This window comes from Chamaea fasciata, unplaced genomic scaffold (assembly GCF_029207755.1).
Source record: "Chamaea fasciata isolate MVZ Bird 193981 ecotype frontalis unplaced genomic scaffold, bChaFas1.0.hap1 SCAF_5, whole genome shotgun sequence".
Classification (NCBI taxonomy): Eukaryota; Metazoa; Chordata; class Aves; order Passeriformes; family Sylviidae; genus Chamaea; species Chamaea fasciata.
Window position 1 is genome coordinate 44,154,900 of NW_027094090.1, and position 24,814 is coordinate 44,179,713.

A 24,814-nucleotide genomic window follows, 5' to 3' on the forward strand; every position below is an offset into this window, starting at 1 on the left:
TGTAAGACCTTTCCGAAATTCAAAGAGTTCTAGGACTCCAACAATACCTTAAGCTGGGCATGCCCCAAATGGCAGATGATGTTACTCTCTCTGCCTGCAGTACGCAGCTTTCCAGCATGGCCAGACAAGTGCACAGGAAGTTCTATATACAAAGACTTCAGAAAGGAAATTAAAATGGCCTCAGAAAAATCACTTCTTCCATACTATAGCATTTTAGCAAAGGTTCCAAAACTTTGTGCTGTTATAATACAGTTGATATATTTTTTAAAAGGGGGTCATTTGCCGTCAAATTGCTTCACCACTTGTCGTCTCCATTTAGTTTCTTCACTTTGTTAAAGGCATGCAGCAAGAAGAAAGGATCCTGTTATGTCATATGACTGATGTTTGCTACAGTAAATATCCGGGCAAAAATTTAAGGTGGGAAACATGTATGAACTACTAAAAATCACAGATTGGTTCTTCTTACAGTAACACATTTTCATGCATCGTCATCATATGTACACTGCTTCAAACAGAAAACAAAGTCATTTTAACAGAATATATATACACCAAACTTAATGCCTAATTAAAGAATCTACTAACCATTTCTGCCATAGCTGCTTTTCCTTTTTTAATTTCTTTTTCTAATTCCTCCTTTCTTTTTCTGAAGGATTCAGAGCTTTTTGAGAGCTTATCTTTGGTATCTGTAAGGTCCTTTAATAGAGTGTCCTTCTCTAATTTCATTTGTTGCAGCTCTGATGTGGCTGCTTGCATTTTACAATCAAGTTCCTTGAGCTGTTTGCTTATATCTTGATTTGTTTTCTCAAGGTTTTGTTTGAGACTGGAATTTTCTGCTTCCTGCTTTGAAATTTGTTGGTTTGCTTGGTCCAGGGCCTCAGATTTCTTCTGCAAATCCAATTGAGCATTAGACATCCTGCAAATACAAAAGGATAAAACACACTTTCCTAAAGTTCTTTTTTACAGGTCCTTTTGTATCCTTAAATGTCTCTATTTTCATTCATGGGCATTCCATCTCTCCAGTCAAGATGAAACAGCAACCTCAGAAACTAGTATGAGATGCTTCTTGCTTCCTCAACTATAATGAACAGAAACTACCCCTTTGCTGCTTATGCATAAATTGCAAATTTGTGTTTGAAAAAGGTTACAGAGCTATGAATATTTAAAGATGGACCTCACTACATCAAGCTGTTCAGATATTTAGCTGACAACAAGAACACTGAATAAAATGAAGAAGCGTAGTGAATCACCACAGTCAGTGATTCTGGTGAGACAACATGGCAGATGGAGTGAAAGACAAGAAGTGGGATACAACAAAGTTCTTGTAGCAGAGGGGACACAGCACTTATTTATGACTTTATGAAATCACAGAAGAGAAGCAGAAAATTTCAACTCTAGTCCAAACTGCCCCAGCTTTATGTCTGACTTTGAGAAGTACTGTAACACAGGAAATGCATACGCTTCTCTTGCTGCTTCAAGTTGTTTACTCAGTTCTGCTGTCCGGAGGTCTAATTCTTTAGACTGATGTCGATGTTGCTGTAATTCCTGAAGAGCTTGGTCTTTACTTGCTCTAGCATCAAGAACGTCACCTTCAAGTTTCTAAGAAAGAAAAATAAGAAGATAAAGCCATCAGAACACAACCAACAAAATAAAAACAGCAATAAAAAAAGCAAAGTCTGTGAGTAGCATTGACAGTAAAAAGCAGTCACAACTCTCATACATCATGTACCTGTTTCATTACTTTGCAATTTATCTTCCACTATTTAGTTCCTGCGAGTCACCTGCTCCTCCAAAACTGAGTATTTTGGTAAGACATTCTGAAAGCATCTTTAAATTAAAGGCCAAGCAGGTGTTTAACTGCAAAAGTAATGGATAAAAAGCTTTACAGGAAAAGCAAAGACACTTTCCTACAGCAGTGAAGAAATTCTGTGCTTGCCTGGAAGAGGTTTTTCTTCTGTTTTTTTCCAAAGCTACTTTTTTACTCACATGGAGTACAAAGAACACAGGAGCCTTCAGCAAATGGGCACTGTTTAGACTCTTCAGTATACTGGCTGTTTTACAGACCCTTCTGCTTTCGCACAGAGGCCATTAAAAAAAGTGGCCAAGTTGCTCCAAAAATTTCCTGAGGGCTTTTTGTTTTCTAATTTTTTTTTCCATTTTTTTAAATGCCACACACTGAACTGGAATAATCTCAAAGGAAGGTGATTATGTCAAGATAAAACATAGAATTGCAGAAGTTACATAGAATTGCATTCCTGTTGACAGCATTAACAACCCTGCTCAGTTTCACACTTCAGCTACCAGGAACCTCATAAAATCATACACAAGCAAGCTCTGTTATTACACCCAAGCATTTGTGTCTATTGGCTACTTGTGAAACTTCAGCAGAAGAATGAAAACTAAAACCAAGAAGGTAAGAAAAAAACCCAGTGTCCAAAAGAAGAGATGAAAGAACAAAATAATTATGCTGACAATGAAATACATGACAGCTTTAATTTTTAATAGCATTGGATTTAAAATTTCATACAGCGAAAAAAATCTTCGTTCTCTTCTATAGAGCACAAAAGCTAGGAAAAACACCCAACTCAGTCTTGAGCATAAAGACTACTACCCTCCCTCAGAACAGTTCTGCACTGCTCCCACGATCTCTGTATCATATGCTTTTGTGTGTTATGAATTTTGACTACCAAGAAGTCTTAAAAAATAGTGAACAAAGGTCAAAGCCCAAAATTTAAGCTCTTGAGCATTAGGATTAATCCATATACTTAACTGAAAATACTAGTATATCAAAAGACCAAAAAGTTCTGTAAACCTTCTGCCAGAAGTTTGTGGACTTTAAAATACAAACAGATTTCAGAACTGGAATGAAAAAACTCCAGATCAAATTAAGAGATGAAATAGTGATAAATAAATCTTGCTAAAAAGCCTACTGAAGGGCTTCAGAAATAAATTAAACCAGACAGGAGGTGTTGAGCAGGGCTAGCCAATCTAACACATATTCCCTATTTGTGAAATGTTTAAGTTCAAACTTGAAAACTCCAATCATGGGACATATTCATGTTCCCCCACATAACAATTTCTAGGCAGCAGAAAGGTTGGTAGAAGCACACACACAGGAAAATGACAGTATAGTGGCAGTGTTGTAGGCCTATCTTCTTAATGTGATATATTAGCATGGAGGATGAGAACAGGATTAAATGGTGAATCAGGAAACATTAGTGAGAAAGAAAACCCACAAAAGCGATATTGATATAATCCTTCCCCCCTAATTTGAGCACAGCTTTTACCACATGCTGCCTAACAGCAGAGATCAGTTTCTGTAAGTCCAGATATTGTGTTCAATACAAACCTTAAGCTGTGCCTCTAGTTCTTCAGTTTTCTGTTCTAAAGAAAGGCATTTTTCTTTGTACTCTTTAAGATTGGCTTCCAGCTGAGTACAGTATTCCTGCTTGTCATTCAGCTTAGCTGTAACCTGATCCAACTGAGCACTGACCTTATTTAACTCCTGGGTAAAACAAAAATATAAAGGTTGTTACTTTTTAAAAACTTCAAAAATTACTGATGTCATATATGCTTTAAATTATCTAATATGTTCAAATTAAAAAGGAAAATAATGTTTAGTTTTTATTCTGAGGGGCAGGGAATTGAAAGGGGAAACACAAACAAATGAACAAATTCCCTCTGTTTCACTGAAAAAATTATTTTAAAGCCTCAATATTCTCTCAAACCTTACAGGCTCTGGGATAAATGTTAACAAAGGTGTTTCAAGCTGTAAATGGAAGAGGCACTGTGAGTAATAAAGGCACTAAATCCTCAAATTAGTACAGAAAATAACGTCTAAAAACCTAGATAAAATTTTTGATGTCTTTGCTCGTCATGAAATCCACCACCAAAGAGGAGGGCCAGTAACATGGAAATGCTCAGTTCTCCACATACAAGAGATGATTCCAAAACATTTCATTCAACATAAAACAAATAAATTCTGCGAGAAACATGAACACAATGACCTAGTAACCACTATGATGACAGCTACATCAAAGTTCACTGCTCTCCAACCAGGCTAATGTATTTAGTTATTAATTAATTATTTAATAGCTGCAAAAAGTTGTCTCCTGTTTGCAGCAAATAATTACATTCCCGTGCTACAAAATGATGCCACATTAACATCTGCTGGATGTTTCCATGAAGACCACAGCAACACTGATTTTAACCATGGAAATATTTGATTCAACAGACAGTAATATGCCTCACTAGGATTAAAACACATTAAAAAACTTTTATCACCAGCCTCTTGAGTTTCTTTGTCAGCTGGCACACAGAGAATTACTTCTCAATACCAGCAGAGGATAGGAAATTTATCTGAGCCAGCAATAAGAGTTGAGAGCTTTTGCTTCTACTGAGTGCATTCTACAATATTTTCTTCATAGCATACACACAGGAATTATATATATTTATAAATACATATAATACCTCCAGAACACCTAAGGAAAGCTTAGATTCTGAATGATAACCCTACAGCAAGGAGTGGACTCCCAAGTAAATTTCTTGCACTGCGAAATATATCTGCTCCAGAGCAGCATAACCACAGGGTTAAAATATCCTAAACGATCATTTCCCAATGTTTATTCATATTCTTACTGTTACATATATTTATGTTTAGTCTGTTTACTGAGTTTGTAGACAAACTGTTTTTAGGCTTTTAAGCAGTTTTTAGGTAACATAGAAACGTTATATATCGTTATATATCGCTTAATACCTGTTGTTTATCTTGCAGTGCATTTTGGGCAGTGTCCAGATGGTTCTGTAGATCTGCTCTCTGAGCAGCTTTTGATGCTTCTGCTGAAAGTAGCAATTCAGTCTTTGCTTTTACCTAAAAGACAAATTACATTTCACTAAAACATCTATTTTACCATAGCTCATTCTAATTTTTTGATAGCCATCACTAAGTTAAATAACAAAAAATCGGCAGTATTCATGTGTTAGTGTATGTATTTCCTTGTAGAAAAATGCACCTTCTCCTAAATGGGAAATCACAACCAGAATTCTTCCTCACCATAAAATATAGAGATCCATTACCTGCACATCAAGTTGTGACACTTTCTCTTTACTTTCATTTAATTGACTGGTTAGTTCAGTGATGTTTGTTTCCAGGGAAAGTACACGATCTTGTGCAGCTCTTAGGTGTGCCTTTTGCTCCTGCACTTGCTCATGCAAATTCTCTTGGGCTTGTTTATGACTTTCTGATTGATTCTTCAGCTTCTCTGTCAGCTGAGTTACCTGCAATGGAAAAAAAAAAAAAAAGTGAGAAGGCTGGAACAGCATGTCCAAGGAAGTAAAAACTTAATTTTAGTGTGTCTTATTATGGCTCTGGAGACCCAATGCTAACACATTTCTTTTCCTGAACTATTAGAGTAAAGCTATATTGTACACAACACCAGAGTTTACACAGGTTACCAGCAGCAAATACAAGCAAAAGGGAACTGTCAATTTGGCTTTAATGTAACAGAAACAAAATACTAAGGAGACAACAGATGCAGGCTAAATTGCATTTTGCTGTTGAAAGCAGGAATCAAACTTCTTTTTAAAATGAGTGAAACAAATATATGTATTATATTTATTTATATATAGTTGTAACTACATATATAGTTTTTTACAAGTATACACATATACAAATACATATATAAAGTTATACGGTTCCATAATATAACTATTTGTAAGCACATACTACTAGCATATATACAAATGAAATACCTAGGAATTCCTTTCCCTATGCTGATAGCATGGAAGTCACCAAAACACAAGTCGTGTGAAATTTACAGTAAGATCTTTAAAGTAAGTTTTAAAGAAATGGAACAGTATAGAAAAGATTAGTGTCATATCTGATGAGATAGGAAAAAAAAAAAGGAAACAAGATTCAATAATGAGAATAAATGAAGAGAAATAGATCTCAAAGTTCTTACCTGTATTTGTAGTGCATGGTTTTTCTCTTGTAGCTGGTTAAGAACCGCAGTTTCTCCTTCACCAGCTTGAATTTTTGCATATAAGTCCTCTCTTTCCTTTTCTAGCAGAGAGATGTTGTCCTTACTTTTTTGAAGCAAAGCCTCAAGATTTTGAATTTTTTGGTCCTTATCTCCAATTTGTCGTAGTACTTGTTCCAGATCGTTCTAGACAAGAACATAATAGTTTTTAATTACAAGGACCGCAAAAGTTGGGCCTAACGCATAAAATATTGCATTAAATGCATAAAATTTATCAAACACTTTCCGCATATTCTATTCCAGATTTATAGGTAATTTATTCAAATGAATATAATTCCTGCTAGCCACTTCTAAAAGAAAAAGTATTTAGCATAATGAAACCCTGGAACCCACTTTCACACGAGGATACATAACTGCATTACCTGGGCTTCTCGCAGTTTTGCTGTTGTATTTTGCTGAAGTGTCTGCTGCTCCTGGTGCTGCTGCTTTGCCTTTTCTAATTGATGTTGCAATTCTGTCGAATTTGCTGCTTTTTCCTTTAGCTGAAAAAAACCCCCAAAACCAAATACCAAACAAACCAGACCAATGAGTGGAAAAAAAGCACCACTCAATATGCCAGTTGTACTCAATGTTCACTCTAACTATAAAAGATTTTAGTATAAACATGAATATTTAAAAACTTGTATGAAAACAAAAATCTGTAATGCTAGATCAAAATCTATTTAGAGCATTCATTACAATTAATCGGTGAGATTCTATACCACAAGTGAGAACTATAAAACAATTATCAGACACATGTAATTTAGCTCTCAAATAATCTAAAACGTAAGAAATTTTTAGTATGCTTTTTGCAATAGTTGTTAAGATGTAACATGACTGGTAATACAGTAATAATACCTGTAAAACAACATTATTATTACTTTTTTTTCGCAATTGCAGTAGCAACTGTCAGTCATTATTTTAGTAGCAACTTCAGTTTAGCAGTTTCTCCACTTCTATACTAGTCACGGCTTTGCAAATTAGCTACAGAGAAGTTTAAAGCTTTGACAACATACCACTCAGATATTTGGCCAATCCTACAGCCAGCAGAAAATCAACAACATATACAGGATATTCATTAAAACAAATAATTAATAAAACAAGTGTTTTCTGCCCATTCACCCCACGCTGATTATTAACTATCAATGACCTGCTGTGCCATGTTCTCTTCCTTCATATAGGGCTTTATCTTAAAAAAATATCTACACACAAAAGTACCCATATGGGCCTATGTGCATCTAAATAATTTTTTCATAAGACCCTCAGACAAAGTTTGTAAGTGCACTTCTATTCATTTTTAAGCACTACAAAGACACACACATCTGTAAAGACAAGCAGCATCTAAGCAGACTTTGATAATTGTACTGTAGGTCCCTGACAGTATCAGTCAAAAGAAATTGCCATGAGAACAAACTTTATAAACTGCAATGTCACCACAAGTGTGTGTAGAGACGTATCACCAGAACCAGAGCATACCATAGAATCTGCATAAAAACCCCTACCTGCTCTTCAGCACGAGAAAGTTTTAACTGTAGGTCAGCCACTTGCTGCTCTTTGTCCATCAGTTTCTCACTGGAAAGCTGCCTCTGTTCCTTGAGTCGCCCATGCGCTTCCCCTAACTGGCGCTCTGTTTCTAGGAGTTTACTGTGCAACTGCAAAAAAGAATCATCCACTTTTTCATTCATTCCTTAGCCAACAGTGATGGAGACTCAGTTTGTGCAATGTTTAGGCAAAGTTTTCATAACCCAGAGCGAAACAAGCCCATGACCTCTTGAAGTCATGTATGTACCTCCCACACCTCAGAAACACAAACCATGTTAAAAACAGCATCAACTGTACAGGCAAGAAGAGATATTCAAAAAAGTGGGTTAGAACAACCCAGAAACAGCCTCATTTATCTACAGGAGCCCTTCAAAACAAGCTACAGAGATTTAACAGAAAGAGGGTGATCCTTCAAAAGCATAAGGACTATCATGTAAAATAGTGATGCTTTGAGCCATCTCGGCCTATCCAATTCACCGACCGACTCCTGTAGATCTAGTGGCTGAAGCACCCTGCCTTTACCTGCTCCACTGCCTCCCACAATATACTGTTCTGCACTGCTAAGATATTAAGAATGTAATTTTTAGCTTGAGCTGGCTGCATCGATGGCATTCATTGTCTGCTGAGAAGAGATACATGTATAGTTAGTGTAGGATACAGAGCAACTTTGGTGGCCTACAGTCCAGTACCTTCCAGCAGCAAAGGGTAAATAGGTGGATGTGCTCTTCCAGCTGGACAAAAACCTGCTTCATGATTTTATCACTCATCAAAAGCAGTACTGCACCATCTTTGAAGTGCAAGTGCCTTTTATAATTCACTGTTCTAAAAAGCTCTTTTCATAACATCAGTTTACTCTATGTGAAACTGCCACTATAGGTCCTGGATTGCCTTCTGCCTACTTCTACACAAACACATTCAAGGACACAATGATCTCTTAACTCAGTGCAAAACCAGAGAATGGATCAGACCTTGCAGCACAGCAAGAACTTTCTATAGGTTGTGGGAAAGCTGTGAATGAAGCTTGCTCCCCTATGCATTTATGTCTGAGGCCCTTGAACCCTTCATCTTTTAACTCCAGGTCCTCTCTTCAGTACCCCTAAACCTTCCTCATGCTTTCCTTAAATCCCTACTAATATCTATGCAAAAGGCAGCCCAATTTTACTGTTCACTGCAAGCAATCACTGTTTGACCAACTGGCTGCTGAGCAGAGCAGAAAAAGAAACAGTGATTGTGATACCATTACACTTTCCACCCAGGTGTTAAGCGGTAGTGAAGCCTCTCTCCTGCCATCTGTTTCCCAAAGAATTTAACACTGAAGAACTTAACACTGAAGGGCCATCTGTCAAAATGTAGCTTAAACAATGCAAAAGTTTAAAGGGTTTGGAGACAGGGAAATAAATGTATCCATGACTTACCTTCTAAAAAAAAAAAATCAAGCTAAATTTGTCCACAACTACAAAAATCATGAGAGAAAAGCTATTTTGCATGTGGCCAAGATGCTGACTGCTAACAGTGACTGTACAGTTAAGAAAGAGGTAGGAGAAGAGGGATCACAGGGTGAGGAAAGAGACCATAATCTCTCCTCCAGTACTGAAGAACATTTGTCTTTTCTTGCAGAATCACCAAATTATAAATATTTTCTCCTCACTAAAAATACAAACAAGAACTGTAGAAAAATACCTACTGAAGAAAGAGTGCAACAAAATAACTACTAACTATTCATGGCTATGCTGATACCGGGAGAAAATATTTGGAAAGAGGGAAATCAGTAAACCATATTTTAAACTAGTTACTTTTATTCCAGGCATGGTTAAGTATTTTTGCAGAACTTTAAGATGACATTTAAGTAAACAGGACCATAAAATCCAGGATTAACCTATGCTACAGAATGCAAAAAAACCCATGAAAAAATATCTAGACTTTAAAAGATACAATCAAGTAGATTCAAGTTTTCGCAACAGAATTTATTAGCAATTAACATTTCTTCAAAACTGGAGGAGTCCATACTCTCTTGTCCACACCCTCCTCCTACTGTTGTGCTGGAACCAACTCTATTACTCAAGTTTCTTCCATTAAGATCACTTCTTCCACATCACCAAAATTCTAAAATGTACAAACTTAACCAGACATGCACCCATTCAAATGAATTTTGAGAAGATGACAAGTATTCTCAAAAAAGTGTGATTTGACTAAATAACTATACATATACCTCCATAAATAGAATTCATATTCTAAATGTAAGCTAATGGACTACATGCATAAAAAGGTAGTTCCAGTGAAGTACCAAGTGAATAAATAGGAGGAATTTAGTCTTCTCATTACAATAGTAACTGAACTCTTCTTTGCAGGAAAAGAAAGGAAAAGATGTTTATGCTTGGTCTTTCTTTTCTTTTACACGAGGTACAAAGGGTTTTTTTCCTGCACTATTCTTCTACTATACAATTCTAAAACACACCCTGAAGTTCAGTGGCTTGTTGAAGATTTCTCGCTTAGGCTGCCTTCCTTCCCAATGGTATCACCAGAGAATGTGTCATGCCTCCATTTCCTTTCATAGGAATTCATTCAGCAATGCTTTCTTTACATCCTCCTCCTTCATTTTCCCACCCCAAAAATCCTTCCTGAAAATGCCCTCTGTGGCTGAAGACAGATTTCAGCTCAGCCTCTTGGCTATGCTTCTGTTGCTCAGGCAGACTGAGGAAGTTACACCAAATGCAGATTCCTACACAGAAAACTAACATAATTATCTCCTCTCACCCTGACAGAAGAATAATGGGAGAAGGAAAGACATTCTGGCGATCTAATACACACATAAACATGGTTCAGCCAAGTCACAGTTTTTCCAAGGTAAACTGTACAAAGAGAGCTTGCAACTTGATCTGTTTCAGATTTTACAAAGGGTTGAAAACTCAGAAACACTCAATTTAAAATAAATAAGCATTAGCAAGATTAAAATTATGTATGTCATACTAACAAATAAAGATATATTTTTTACATCTTAAGACTGGACATGATTACTGATACACAAATATTCCTCCAGTCTAACACATTACTCTCCAAGAAAAGATTAACTGAATTCTACCAGCCTCAAGTTTCAAAATTCTCAATGTTATAAGAAAGTCCTACTTCTCTAAGTCATTTTACTCAGCAGAATAACAGGTTCTGGTGGGGGAGATGTATGTATGCCCTGGGTTCTCTCCCAGCTATCAGCAACATAAAGAGAAGTTGTTTGGGGAGAAACACTAAGGAAGCAATATCAAGATTTCACATTACCCTGGCTTTTCACACTAGGTATTCACTACTATATGTACTACTCAGACTCAAAGCAAATCAAGCACTGTTCAGTTCTAATGTAAAAAGAAGATTTGCTTTTCTCAAACTTCCTACAGAGTAGTAAGATACAAGTGCTGGTTAATTACCCTCCTTCAAAAAAGGAAATGTAAATGCATGTTCATAAGAAGTATGCATGTGCAGTTTTTTAAAATTATGAGACGCTTTTAAGGAACCATTCAAATAGGATGGTTTAAGGAAACTTACCTGACTGAGCTCGCTTTGGAGTTGCAGGCCATGCTGCTCCTTTTCCTCCCTCTGCTGCTGGAGCTGTTTACATTCTGCCTTGAGATGCTGGTACTTTGTCTCTACTTCGGACAACTCTTCTTTAAGTTTCTGGCTTGCTTCTGCCTTCTCACCTAGCTCTGTCTGTAACCTCTGTATCGAGGCTTCAGACGCAGACAGCTTTGCCTGAAGCTGTTGGCAGTCTAGGTCCTTCTGGTGAAAACTTGCCTGCACATTCTTCTTACTCACAGATACTTCATTGTGTTTTTCTTCCAGCTGGGTGTAGTCCTGTTCTTTCTTCAGCAGCTTCTCACTCAGACTCTGTGAAGAGAGTTACATAGCAATTCAATTCTGCTTGCAGCTGTTCAACATATTATTCAAATTTCTTTCTAAGTGTAGATGCTGAACAGTGAAGAACTTGTTCAAAAATATTGTTAAAGAAAATACTAACCTGTATCTTGCATTACATACACTGATTCTGGGGCCCATACAGCACACAGTTTCAACTGGAAATAGTGTTTTTCATATTCTCACATAAATTCACTTCCTCTTACTCAGAACACCACACAAACTCTATTTCTATATCCTTAAAACTAATCTATTTTCCCTAAATGTTCAAATTAATTTTAATGCAATTGCAATTGATTGGAGAAAAGTTGAAAAGTTTTCCATGCTAGCTATCTTCTGGGCTACAGGCCCTTATTAGCCTTTGCAAGGCAAGCCAAATCCCATAATTGCTGTGCTTTAAAAATGACAAAAAGAGAGTTCTGTTGGTCTCAGAGAACTGATCCTATATACTTATATATATACTTATATATACACCTCTGTTCTTCTCAGTATAGCTCCTGAAAATAAAAGAAACTGCCTTCTTGCTTGAAGTTGTACATGAGCTTGAAAAACTTCACATCAAAGCACAGAAATATCTTCCCGCATTGCAACTGAGCTAAATGTCAATGTTCATATCAAATGTATTATATTCTACATATTCTACATACAATGTATTCTATCATGAATTAACGGCTCCTTCCTGATAGACTTTTCAAGGATGATAAACTGTTCAAAGTGGAAGCAATTTCTCTTATTGGAAGCTAGTCTTACCTTTTCCAGTTCTAAGTCCAACTCCTTCAGGGCCAAAATCCCTTAGCTAGCGTTTAATTCTTATGGATAGCACCCTTCAAAAAGCTGCATACAGAGATGGCTGTAAACTGCTTTAAGGTCACTAAAACTTGAAAGAGGAAAAGTAGCTCACTGCCTCTTCTCTTCTTCCTATTCCTCAAGTGGTGTTTGGCATTAACTTGATATAGCACAGGACTCACTCTTAGTGTGTGATTATCTTATGCATCAATCTGTTTCATTCCACATTGTTAATGAAATACCAACAGATTCAGGAAAGGGCTTTATACTGTATCACAACACTTCTGCCAAAAACTTGATTCATTGCTGCTGGTCTGTGGAAAATTACAGCATGACAATTCTTGTTCTCTCAGTTCCACACCTGATTTAGTGAGCCAAACAGTCATTCTGCTAAAGGTAGTTTCATTTGCAAAATTTTAATTGCCCCTTCTTATTTTTTGCAAAAGCTTTAATATTAGGTTACATTAAATACACTCTGTTTGGCCCCTGTCCTTTCCTATTTCCCAAAGGTTGACAAGGCTCCTAGTAAATGCACGTATGTAATGTCCAGTTCATACAGTGTTACATGTAACATAAAGCAGCACACATCTTTGTCCTTGCTCCCTGTCCCCCTTTATTTCTATTTTTACCCCCACAGTATGTGATTTCTAAACACAAATACAAAATACAGCAAGCTCAAAGAGCTCTGATAACAGCTCTCAAAGAATATAACTTGATAAGTTTCCGGAATTAATGTCCATTTTCTAGCATTCATGATGTCAGTAAATGGCCCGAAAAATATGACAAAAGTACAGTCTAAAAGCTAAGAAAATGGAAAACCAATAAAGAGAATATCTCCAGGAGTACTGCTTTTAATGTGTGAAATGGCAATTCTGCTTAATGATAAGTAGGCATAAACCGCAGCAATTTAAAATTTGCAAAAGAATTTGCTAAAGAATTTCAGCTGTAGGATATGATGATCATTAAAATATGGTGTGTGCTTGCACATTATATTAGTCTAATTGTTAAACAAAATGGCAAAGGAATTCTCAAACTTCTGCAAGAAGTTAGTCTTCAGTCCTTACAAAGGCAATGTGTGATGTGCTTCCATTTTAATGTGAACTGACAAGCATAGGAAATAGTAGCATTCTCACCTGATTCTTCTGTTCTAGCCCTTTGACTAAATTTTGAAGTTTTTGCAGCTCCTGAACATACACAGCTACTTCCTGAGGTCCTTTGGCAAGTTCAGCTCTTAACTGGTTAATGGTAGCCTGAAAAGACAATCAACATTTAAAACAAAGCTTTGCATGCATAATCCAAGAGGGATGTCTGGTAATAAAATAGAAATACGTTTTCTATACAAATAACAAACCTAAGGAAAAAATCACCTGCAAACTAAGCTCAGAGCACTATCCGAAGTATCACTGAGCATCATTTCCCAGCTGAAATTCATTTATGCCCTATTTTGGAAGATGAGAATCTGACCCAGTGCAATAGCAAATGCCAGGTTGAACCCAAAACTGATGAAAATCATAACGGATTATCCATTGATAATTATGACAGTTCTAGCCAAAGGTGAAACCTTTCCAAGTCATTGCAGTTACATGGCCAAAATCTTGGCCACTCTAGGAAGGGAAATGTGCTGGAAAAGGCTCTAGAAGCAAGTCTGGCATTTGATGCAAACGTGGTGTGTGACTTTTGGACACATCAACCCTGCAGGTCAGCATAATCAGAGGAACAATACTATCCCCATTAAACAGGATCAGTACAGAACAGTATATATCAATGACTGCACACTATTTGAATGCAGTAATGGAAGAAAACAAGAAAAGCACTTTAGGGCATTGGCTGCCCTAAAACATGTTGTGTATTAATGCACTAATTTCAAACACACTATATAGCAGTGACCTTTGTAAAAAGTTTTCTTTCCTAGTGTTCTCATAAGCAGAGATTTCAGCACAAATGTATAAATACTGAATTCAAAAGTGAACTAAAGCAGAACAGAATAGACAATGACCATCCAATTTACAACCTTCCTACAGAAAAAGGAACACCAAAGAGAACATAAGAACAAAATATATAACTGCATATAGTTACCTGACTTTCTGTAACACTGTGCTTTACAATGCTGTTTCATAACAGAGCTGTTAGTTAAAACACATCCTAGGATTAGTCTTTTCTGGCCAAACATTCCAGGATATTATCAGAAAACAGTATGGATATTTCATACTGAGAGAATATAATGCAGAAAATGTGCCGAAGCTTACAAAGGACAGCACTGCAGCCATTTTCAACTAGAATAATAATTTAAACGCATAAAGGTCGATCACTTATTCACAATTCAGTAAGACCATCCTGCATTTCTTTCTTAAAAGGGAAATACATCCTGGGTAATTATTCAGTCCTGATATCTTCTTGCCGATGTGTCTGTATGACTAATGAACCATTAAAAAACAGAAATGCTTTTGTTTAACAACATCTTGAAATTGTCTTGATGTGACAGAAATTTTTTAGAAAAATTATTTGCTTTCCAAAAACTTCACTTCAAATTTAAGTCTATTAGAAAGCAGAAAAATAAAATGGATGGATGAAAGATGGAAAGAAGAAGTCACAAAAGCTGTAGTAGGCACATTTCCTCAAATTTGTTCAGTAAATATTCCAGTGTTTCTAATGCCTTTGCTTAGTGGGAGGGAAAAAAAAAAAAACAAACAAAAAAAACAGTAGTCCTAGGTTTATTAAATTTACCCTCAATTTAGGGTACTAATTTTGTTTATTTCTTTGGGCACTCAAGTTAACAATCAAGCCTAGGTGCTGCATTTAATGAAGATTTATAAGATACTGAAACAAATCCCAATAAACAGAGATTCATAGCAATGCTTAGCTCCAAAGCAGTGCAGCTGTTTCCATAATATGTTTACTATGCAGGAGGCGCTTTAGTTAAAAACTGAAGATGAAAGGAGCCACTCAGTATGAATATTCATCTGAAAGATGTAGATGCCAGTTTCAGGTACTGCTCTGAAAAAAGGTATAAACACCCAAGAGATTTAGGTGACAATTGTAAGCTATACTATCCTTCACATCCCTCTCCTGCAGCACTTGAAGATGGTCATATAGGGCTAATATGATTTTTGTTATTTTCACCGATACTGAACATTTACCTTAAAGACATTTACTTTGAAAACCAAAATTAATACATGTATCCTCATCCAGCCTGTAAAAACAGCCAAGGATGGTGTAAAAACCACTTTAAACTTTCAGTCTGTGATGTGGTCTTGAAGAGCAAAGCTGAGATGAAACACGGCCAAACATTTATGTCAAGCACTGCAGCCAATGTGTCAACGAAGGACTTCCAGTTCTTATTTTCTTTTCTTAGCAAAATTGTGTTTTAGCCACAAGCTGTTTGAGACAGTTTGACGAGAAAAGTTCTTCTTAAAGATCCAAATCTGAGATACTGCATCCCTTTTTCTCTGCTTGTATGGCAGTGGAAGTCATAACTGACAGAAGAGCAGAATAACCAAAACTTTTGGAGAAGTGAGAAGATTCAACTAAGAAACATGATTTTCATTACGATTGATTATTATTTTACATTTTCATATGATAATCACGGCAAAGCTAGAGCACACATCTTTATATTTGATTATTACCTCAGAGTTAGCCTGCTCTGCCTGCAAGTGCTTGCACTCATCTTTCAGCTTTTCGGATTCTCTTTCACGTTCCAGGGTCATTTTATCCATCAGTGTTTGAACTTGGACCAGTTCTTTTTTCAGGACAGCCACATCTTCCACACCAGGCCTTTGTAGCTGAAAAGTTGAGAGCAGTGAGCAACATCATATTGGCAGACATGCTTCCAGTCTCAATGTCATTTCTAAAAATCTATCAAATCATCAATTTATAGAAAAGTGACATATTGAGTAATACAGCTAAGCTTAAAAAAAAAAAAAAGAGAGAGAGATAAAAAAACCTCCCCCAAAAACTCCCAAAACCACAGAGAAGGGCTTATAATTCCCAAAGAAAACAGGATTTAAGGGCTAGTTTTCAGGTTTTTTCTGCTAAATTTTGAACTTGCTGACTGATTTCAGCCAAATCTAACAAATGGAAAATTGTCTCAAAGATTAATTTTTGTAACTTATATGTAGGTAGATGGCTAGATACAGCATACTGCCCCTGTCTTCAAGAATTATTTCAGAAAATCACCACAGACAAAACAAAAGGGCAGCTGAAGGCAGTGTCTTGAAGATACTATCAGATATAGCTCATACCAAACCCACAGGTAAAATCTGTTGGTAATTGCATCTCAAGCACCATAGCATGAAACATGTATCCCCCAGCATGAAACAGTATGGAGGGAAAGGAGAGGGATGGCAACCAGGAGCACTAAAGAAAGCAGTGAAAAGGAGTGTTGGCACCTTTAGAAGAGAAAAGGAACACTAAAAAAAGGTAAGGAAAAGTGAAGACAAGAAACAACTGAACATGGTCCAGCATCTGGGCAAGGCCAACAAGCCCTTGAGGGCAGTCAGCGACAGGAAAGAAGAGGGATAAACAGGTCCTGCTTTCCTCCAGAGTCCAAGCAGTAGCTGAGTGGGAGAAACTAGTAAATTCCTTGCACTACTGCTTTAGAAGTGGCCCAGCTTGCTGAGTCACTGGGATTGCTCCCTGGAGCCATGGCTGAATATAAAAGTCATCAGGAGCCAAAATCCTGGAATACACACACATTGGTATCATCAGCCAAATGCAAGAGGGACAAGATTAACATAGGCTTGATGACAGCTGCCAGTTTTTCAGCCACCGTATCACAAAATACCTCTCTGAGCACTTCTTAAAAATCCAGCTGCCCAAGAGCAGTCAGAGCATAACACCTCATGGAAAAAGAGTGACCTAAAGATAGCTGTGGAAGTCAGCAAAGGCATGCTCCAAGTTCAGGTCTGTGCAGCACATCTATATGTGTAATGCACTGCAGAAATGCTTAAGGGTAAAGCATGAAACAAGAAGACTACAGCATAATCCAGGGTGAATTTGAACATACGTCAGAAACAACATAAATTTCTCACTGGAAAAACACTGAAAATGCAGATCAAAAACAATGGTACTCTGAATTTTTTCAGCCCACAAGCAGACAACTTCAAGTTCAACAGAGTTTGACTGCTTTAAAACTGTGTTTGCAAGCACTTAAATAAACCCCTCTCTTGACTTGAAAACAACAAAAACATTAATGAGATGTGAATACCAGCTCTGTCTTTAAGTCTTCTACTGTACTTCTCTCTTTCTGTAGTTCTTGTCTCAGGTTCACCACTTTCTGTTCTGCACCTTCCCGGAGGCTGATTTCCTCATCATACTTTGATTTAAGATCTAATAAGAAAGAAGTTGAATAAATGATCCCTTTCACAAACTGCACAAGTAAAGAGAATCAGATCTCATGCTAATACACTTACCCACAATTTCAGTGGCCAGTTGTGCTGCTTTTTGCTCAAATAAGTCTTTCATTTGCTTAATGTTAAAATTTTCTACTTGGATCTCTTCTAGTTGCCGTTCTAATGATTCTATTTCCATAAAAAGAACAGTATTATTTTCTAGAAGAATTAGGACAATACAGTTCCTCATGCCCATAACTAACCACAAGAGGTGAATATGTAATCCAAAATCCCTTAACATCCAATCATCTTAACAAAGGGAACAACTTCACTGAAGTTATATATATGCAAGCATGATATCACTGTCACTAGCTGAGTACTCTGCAGGATTAAGTATGTTGGTTTTCATTGGTCACAAATAGCCCTTCAGATCACTGCAACATGATGTTGAATTCCAAGCCCTGAACCGTATTTAAAAGCTTTAATCAATACCAGTCAGATACTTTATGTACAAACAGGGAAATTTTTATTCTATGAGTGCCTCCCGGAGAAAAACAGCAAAAATCATGAGTCTTCAAAACAAAAAAAAGTTAACTGTTTTGTTTGCTAGCAACGAGCACAGAAAAACACTACATAAAACCTCACTGAAAAATGCTATAGTTTATATAGTATAGTGCTACAGTATATATACGACTGCTTGAATATATGAAATGTTAAAAAAGGTGTTCAAAATGTCTCGTAAGAACTCCTTTCAGATTCAGAAGAACTCGCGTTTTGCTTCTAAAAACCTCAAACCCTAAGCCCCTGGAACATTTTCCCAGATTACTGCTTAACATAAATAGTTCTTAATAGATCTTATAGTGAACTGTTTTTGCCAGTAATTGTAATTTTCCAGCTTTCTAGCACTTTAATTTACCAAAAGTGTTAATTTACCTAAAAGCTAAACCAAAATAAATTCCAAAGCAATGAAGAAATTAATATAATAAAATGTTAGCCACCTGTAGACGTAGCTGTTGTCAATCCATCAGATTTAGAATCCTTAAGAAAACAGAATAAATGCACCATTAGACAGTAGGAATAAAAACTACTACTTCCAAAGTTCATCCATTTTTTGGAAAAGACAGGGAAATAAAGACTTCTGTGCTCAAATACTCCACAGCAGTATAAAAATACCTGAATTCAAAGTTATATTTGGAAAACTGGAAAAGGCCAAGATGACTTTTCATTTCATGTATCACTACACTATTAAGGTTTCCACTTGGAAAGCTCCAGTAAGAATCCCCTCCCCCTCCCTTTCCTCAATATAGAAATTTGTCCTAAAAACAGGTTACAGACATCAAGAAGTACATCCTGAGAGGGATTTTTGTCAGAAAGCAATTTCTGAGGTTTGTAACTATCCCGCATCTAAGCAGCTCATAGTAATAAAAAAAGCAAGAGCTTTCTTTAGGGCACAACACACCACAATTTGCCTTGCATTATTTTTTGAGCTCAGCTGGATACCTATGGAATATTACTGCTGTTTTCCAAAAGTTCTTACAGAAAGACTCCATAGCCTTTTCTCATAAAACATGCAACACTATATTCAATTTGCTTTCTTTAATAAACTGAGTTCTGAATAAGCTCAACAGAAGGAAAAGTCTGAACTGAACTTGTAGTGAGTAGCATGGAAGAATCGTTTTCTATTCTGACTTTGTTCTTTACATTTATATATGCAGTTACATTGTGGAGAGATAACTAGCTTTGTTTTAAAGAACATGTCAATATTTAAATTACAGAACTAACTAAATCAGGCCACGTGCCTTACAAAAAAGGTTTAAATCTTCAATGTCAATGCTGACGATAAACCTGCTTGAAGTATTTTAAAGCAATTACTTGCTGCCGCTGCCCCTGCAATTTCTCTAGTTCTTTCTTCAGCTCTTCTGAATACCATCTCTCCTCCTGAGGGGGAAAATGATAAAAAAAAAAAGAAAGGAGATGGGGAGAGAGACTATAAATTTGGTTGTTTAAGACGGTGGAACACTTCAATTTGAAACAAAGAACCAAATGCAAGTAAAATACATTTCCAACCTTCAGTGAAGCTTGCAAGTCTTGGACTTCTTGTCGGAGCAGTGATACTTCATCTCTGAATAAATATATCCACAGAGTGGAGAAAATGAATACACAGTGGTTATATTTTGTCAATTACATACAAGTTGTTACATACAGTTGTGTTAAGTAACTAGACTGATAGCCATGTACTACATAAATATAACTTACATAATTATAAATATTTATTTTTCGGTTTTTTTAAACTTGAAACGAACCAAATAAATATTGCTTTGCACATCACTTGAAAAACGCTAAACATATTAAATGGATAAGTAAAGAAATAGATTGGACAAAAAGTCTAATGAAAACAGAATGTAAATCTAAATCAGGGCATCAGCTCAACCACATGAGTTCAGAATGACAAAGCTATGCATTGGAACATTTAACTGGTTTGCATGTCTTTAGACAAAAAAGGACAGGTTTCGTCTCCTTCATTTCCCATATCATGTAAAGGAACACTCCTAAGCGACAGTATGCTATCTTACTCCTGAAATACGCAGTTAAATAATTTTTCATCCACACAGCAATTCGGTATGCTCCACAGACATATTCACTTAATGGTCTGAATATTTAAAGCCTTAGAATTTTAAATTCTCAAATTTCATGCTTAAGCCTCCAGCCACAGAAGAATACAGGATCCAAGGCTATAACTGTTAGTAATTGATTCACACAGCACCCTTCAAAATCACACGTCTCCTTACAGAGTAGCACAGCTACACACAAAGGTAATGTTGCAGTACTGAGATACAGCCACTCCAAATCAAGAATACAAGGGTCATTAAAATAATGCAAAAATACTCTTTCTTATTGTTGGTACAGTGGCAACACTAAGGGTTACACTGATTATATACGTGAGGATACCAGTGCCAACAAGTCCTCTCAGTTTTATACCATACAGTTTTATTGCTGCTGGTGTGCATTATCCCCCCCTCCACAGATGTTCTTTCGAATTATCTCATACTTAGGAAAAAAGAAATCACCTAAGCAAGTTATTCCTTGGCCAAAATGGTGAGGAATAGATTCAATCAACATTAGCATGTTGACATCAGGTCAGGGTCATCAAGTAGCAAGTGAAACATGCATTTGAACCAGTGGAGCAAGATCTCCAAGGTGGACCAATTTCAATGACAAAACAAACATGCGATATTGGGAGATTTACTTTTTTCAGAGAAAAAATTTTTTATGTACAAAATTTTTTATTATTATTATTATTATTATTATTATTACGATGATGATGATGATGATGCCTGTGTGATACATTTACTGGAGGTTTGCAAATACAACTTTACTGAGGCAGATGTAGCCACATTCCAAAACCTGTACAATGGCTGTGACTGGAGAAGAGGGAACTACTTTCTCATCAGTACAAGTAAATGAGCTAAGATTTAGATCTAAGATTATAAATAAAAAGCAGTATTAAAGTTGGGCTGAACACATAACAGACCTGTAATACCAAAGCATTTATGATGCTCTGGTCTCCACAATATATTAAAGGGTTTGAGTTGTATAAAGCTAGTTTGTAGTAGAGGGGAACATGGAGGGGAGGAAAAAGGAATGAGTTTGTAACGTAAAGAGCCTTCCACAGTAGTCGCCTTGATATCCCCAACAAAATTTTGCTTGACCATTTTAAAATGAAACCTAAATTTAGTTTAACCAGTGGAAAATGCATGGGCGGGGAATTAGCGTAAGGGATCACTACAGGCACTGTAACTTTGCTGTTCTTCCCATCATCCTAATCCTCACCCAATCTCCTGTTCTGCTAGTGCTGGGACAACCCCTTCCTCCTCTCAGCACATCTGAGCCTACCATCTGGAAAATCCTTAGTGCCTTCTCATTATGGTCCACTCAGTTTCCCACTCCTAATGCCAGCGCCTCCACCCTAGTACTGAGTACTGATGGCCTTGCTGAATCACCCTGGGGGAAGTTGCATGATTTACTCTTGGAACTTATTCATCATAGTTTACTGGGGAGTGGGAGGAAGAGGAAATGGTGTAATTCCCAGTACTTAACTTTTTCTATTGACTACATATGGAATTTCACCTCCCAATCTTGGTCCTAAGAATTACACATAAGCTTCACACATGGAGAGCAAGTAGAGTGGCTCCCTGCTGCAGGGTGCAATATTTCTTTAATACGAAATTCCAAGGCACAGAAAAACATATTTATGTTGAATGAGAGTTTTCTCAAGCAAGCACAGAAATGAGTAGCATTAAAGAATGCCATACTAATAGAAAAATATAGCTCATGTGTTACACAATGGCTCTCACCAGATGCCCTTTGTACTATCCCTGCCATGTCCACTTTTCCAATTATGTGAGAGAAAACAAAACTACTTGTCCTTAAACTGTCAAGAGCCAGGGAAAAAAAAGACTAAATTACACCAGTCAACATCTGGCTGACTTTGGAAATTTGCAGGCATACGCATAAGTATTTCATAAACTATATAAACAATATAGTTAAGACAAATAATTCCCCCATGTGAATGCTATTATCCTTTAAAAGTATCACTTCATATCTAAATTGAATTACTCAAAAAAGATTTAAATCAGGCATATAAAGAAGAACCATTCATTCTTGAATAAATGTGCACATCAGAAGCCCAATATGACTTCACTAGTACTCTCTCACTTTATCCTGTATAAAGCTCCAATTTTGATTTCTTTTGAGGCAGCAGCTGAGAGACAAGGCAGCTATCCACAAGGAAGGAGTCATCTAAGACCTGTACTTATGCTGGCTCCTACTGGCTTGCCAGCTTTGCTCAGTACTGGGGAGATACAGATCAGCATTTGGGTAACAACTGAAACATGTTATCTTCTACACTCTTTTCTCACCTAAGAGCCACCCTCTCTTGAGCTAGTTACATAAATATATGTATTTCTTTCACTGTAATTATTTGTCATTTTGGGTTGCATTTCTGCTTGTGACAAATGATTTGAACTGTTTACTTCCCAGGACCAGCAGAAGCCACAGGGTCACGTGCTGTGTACCTCTGTGCAGCTCGTTCTGACTCTCCTGTGTACAAACCAGGGGAGTCTAGGGGAGTGTGACAGAACAGCACCAGGGACTGCTATTTACAACAGCACAAAACAAGCACTGAACAGAAAAAGAATTAGCAGGAAGCAAGAGAAAACCTATGGAAATTTTACCCCCAAGAAAAACCTTCCCAAAGCAACTCAGACTACTCAGTTAAACATTTCTAGAGAAAGTTTCACATTATCAGTTCTTGCTACATACTGCTGCTCTCAAAAATAAAACTACCTGATATTCTTCCTAGGGATGTATTTAACAATACAGTTTTGACAAAAAAAAACCCACCCCAAAAAAAAAAAAAAAAACAAAAACAAACTCATTAAGATTTCTGGAGATCAGCATGGAGTTTCTGAAACACAGAAAGAGAATTACTGGCACACACGGAAATTTCTCAGATTTGCAAATAACTAGGTAATAAGGGAAGTTATTTAGGCAAATACTGATATTGTAATTACCCAGTAAATACCCTAATTAACTAAGAACAAAATGGAGTTTCTTCTCTATCTTTAGGATTGTCCTCTCCACTCTTAGATGATGACATTTCAGCTCTATGTCAGAAATTCGGAGAAACCCGTATTTTTTCTGCCACACTTGTAAAAATCATTCTGGTCTGTAACGCTGCATTGTCTGCTGAATCAGAAACAGGTGGTTTAATATCATAAACACATGTATCTGATTTTCACTTACTGTCAGATCAGTATCAGGCAACTTAGGCTACAAGCTGCCTTTTAATTCTAGTTGGAAAAGGAACATGAACATTTAAATACTTGACTGCATAAGTTCAAATTAATAAAACCTCAGTGTGACTAGAAGCAGCTCAACACTGGCACGAAAGTACATGCACAAATGAGTACTGTTTCACCTTTCTTGTGACAGATGACCTTCCCCTCCATGAGTTGAATCAATGCCTGAATTGTGAACTGCTTCATAGTGCTTGAACAGCTCCTCTGCTGATCCATGAGACTTCATACAGAGAGGACAAATAAAGCCCTATTACAAAAAGGAAAAACAAACAAACAAAAAAATATGAGCCACATTTCTTTTCCATCTTATTTTTACACAGAACTGTAAATTTTGTTTGCACATTTAAGAAGTAGTAAATGCAATTTTGAAGATTCACACTAATTCTTTCATGCTCTGACTTTGCAATTAGAAAGTTAGAAAATGCCTGCAAAAGGTACATTCCATTATTCAGTGAGATCTTTTTCCCCAACACCATTACATACTAGCAACAAAATTTTATTTAGCAAAATAAAAAGGACCGTTCTGCAATTTCCTCCCCCCCAAACAAAACAATTTTCCATAAAACTTTTCATAAAATCATATTCTTATTCCAAACAGAAGGTAGCATCTGGAGTTTGGTCTTCAAAAAGGTGATACAAAGACTCACTCTAAAGTACAGTTATTCCCAAACCAATTATCTCCATATTAAAACTACTGATTTTAATATGGGCCAGACAAGCAAGAACCACTTATCTTTCATATAATTAATTGGTAAATGCCATTCAGATAAATACCACATCAAGAAAATCAGATCTCTACAGCCCTAAGATTCAGAAAGAATCCATTTTCTATCCAGCATGTATGCTACAAGCTTACCAGAGTATTTAGCAGATCAATGCCCTTGTTCTACCCATTAGCCCAAAAATGAAAACAGTGTTATTTTCCTCTTTATGTATCTCTAACTATTTGTGAAATGTCCAAGTTGCCACTTACCAGAAGTACCATCCACCTAATTTTTCACAGTTTATTACATCTTATGTTGACTGCTGGACTTCACATTGGCTCCTCATTCATGTGGTTATCATGCCAACTCCGAGCCCAATTCCCATTACACTTCAGCCCATAATGCAACACAGCAGCAACACTGAGACATTCCAGAGTAAGAGCTACAAACCTGGCCTCACATTAAAGACTCCCTGTAATTCCAAGCAGTGCAAAAGGGACCTCCTGTAAGTGCGATGCCTGTCCTTAATTTTTAAGGCCCCCCTGTTCCTTTAATTCATTTCAAATATGCACTTTTACATTTATATGTTATCCTTAAGTTTCTCATGCGTCTACAAACTGTAGTGTACTGTAACATTAAACCAAGGCTCTCCAGTATGCAAGATGAGAGCACTCCTCTAA

General features: G+C 36.7%; 1 protein-coding gene across 3 annotated transcripts in view; it reads right to left on the bottom strand.

Moving 5' to 3' along the window:
• EEA1 (early endosome antigen 1) overlaps nt 1-24,814 on the bottom strand; it is a 236,008-nt gene that overhangs the window by 190,555 nt on the left and 20,639 nt on the right. For all 3 annotated transcript variants that reach the window (XR_010720805.1, XM_066183367.1, XM_066183369.1), the window contains 17 exons: nt 23,550-23,677; nt 19,637-19,691; nt 19,442-19,507; nt 18,568-18,607; nt 17,651-17,758; nt 17,446-17,567; nt 15,866-16,021; nt 13,376-13,492; nt 11,091-11,429; nt 7,517-7,666; nt 6,398-6,517; nt 5,958-6,161; nt 5,074-5,274; nt 4,754-4,867; nt 3,347-3,502; nt 1,457-1,596; nt 583-913 (listed from right to left, as the gene is read on the bottom strand). Coding sequence is in view for 2 of the 3 variants with exons in the window: in XM_066183367.1 (XP_066039464.1) it covers nt 583-913; nt 1,457-1,596; nt 3,347-3,502; nt 4,754-4,867; nt 5,074-5,274; nt 5,958-6,161; nt 6,398-6,517; nt 7,517-7,666; nt 11,091-11,429; nt 13,376-13,492; nt 15,866-16,021; nt 17,446-17,567; nt 17,651-17,758; nt 18,568-18,607; nt 19,442-19,507; nt 19,637-19,691; nt 23,550-23,677 (2,547 nt within the window). In the remaining variant the exon portion in view is untranslated. The remainder of the gene's footprint in view (nt 1-582; nt 914-1,456; nt 1,597-3,346; nt 3,503-4,753; nt 4,868-5,073; nt 5,275-5,957; nt 6,162-6,397; nt 6,518-7,516; nt 7,667-11,090; nt 11,430-13,375; nt 13,493-15,865; nt 16,022-17,445; nt 17,568-17,650; nt 17,759-18,567; nt 18,608-19,441; nt 19,508-19,636; nt 19,692-23,549; nt 23,678-24,814) is intronic.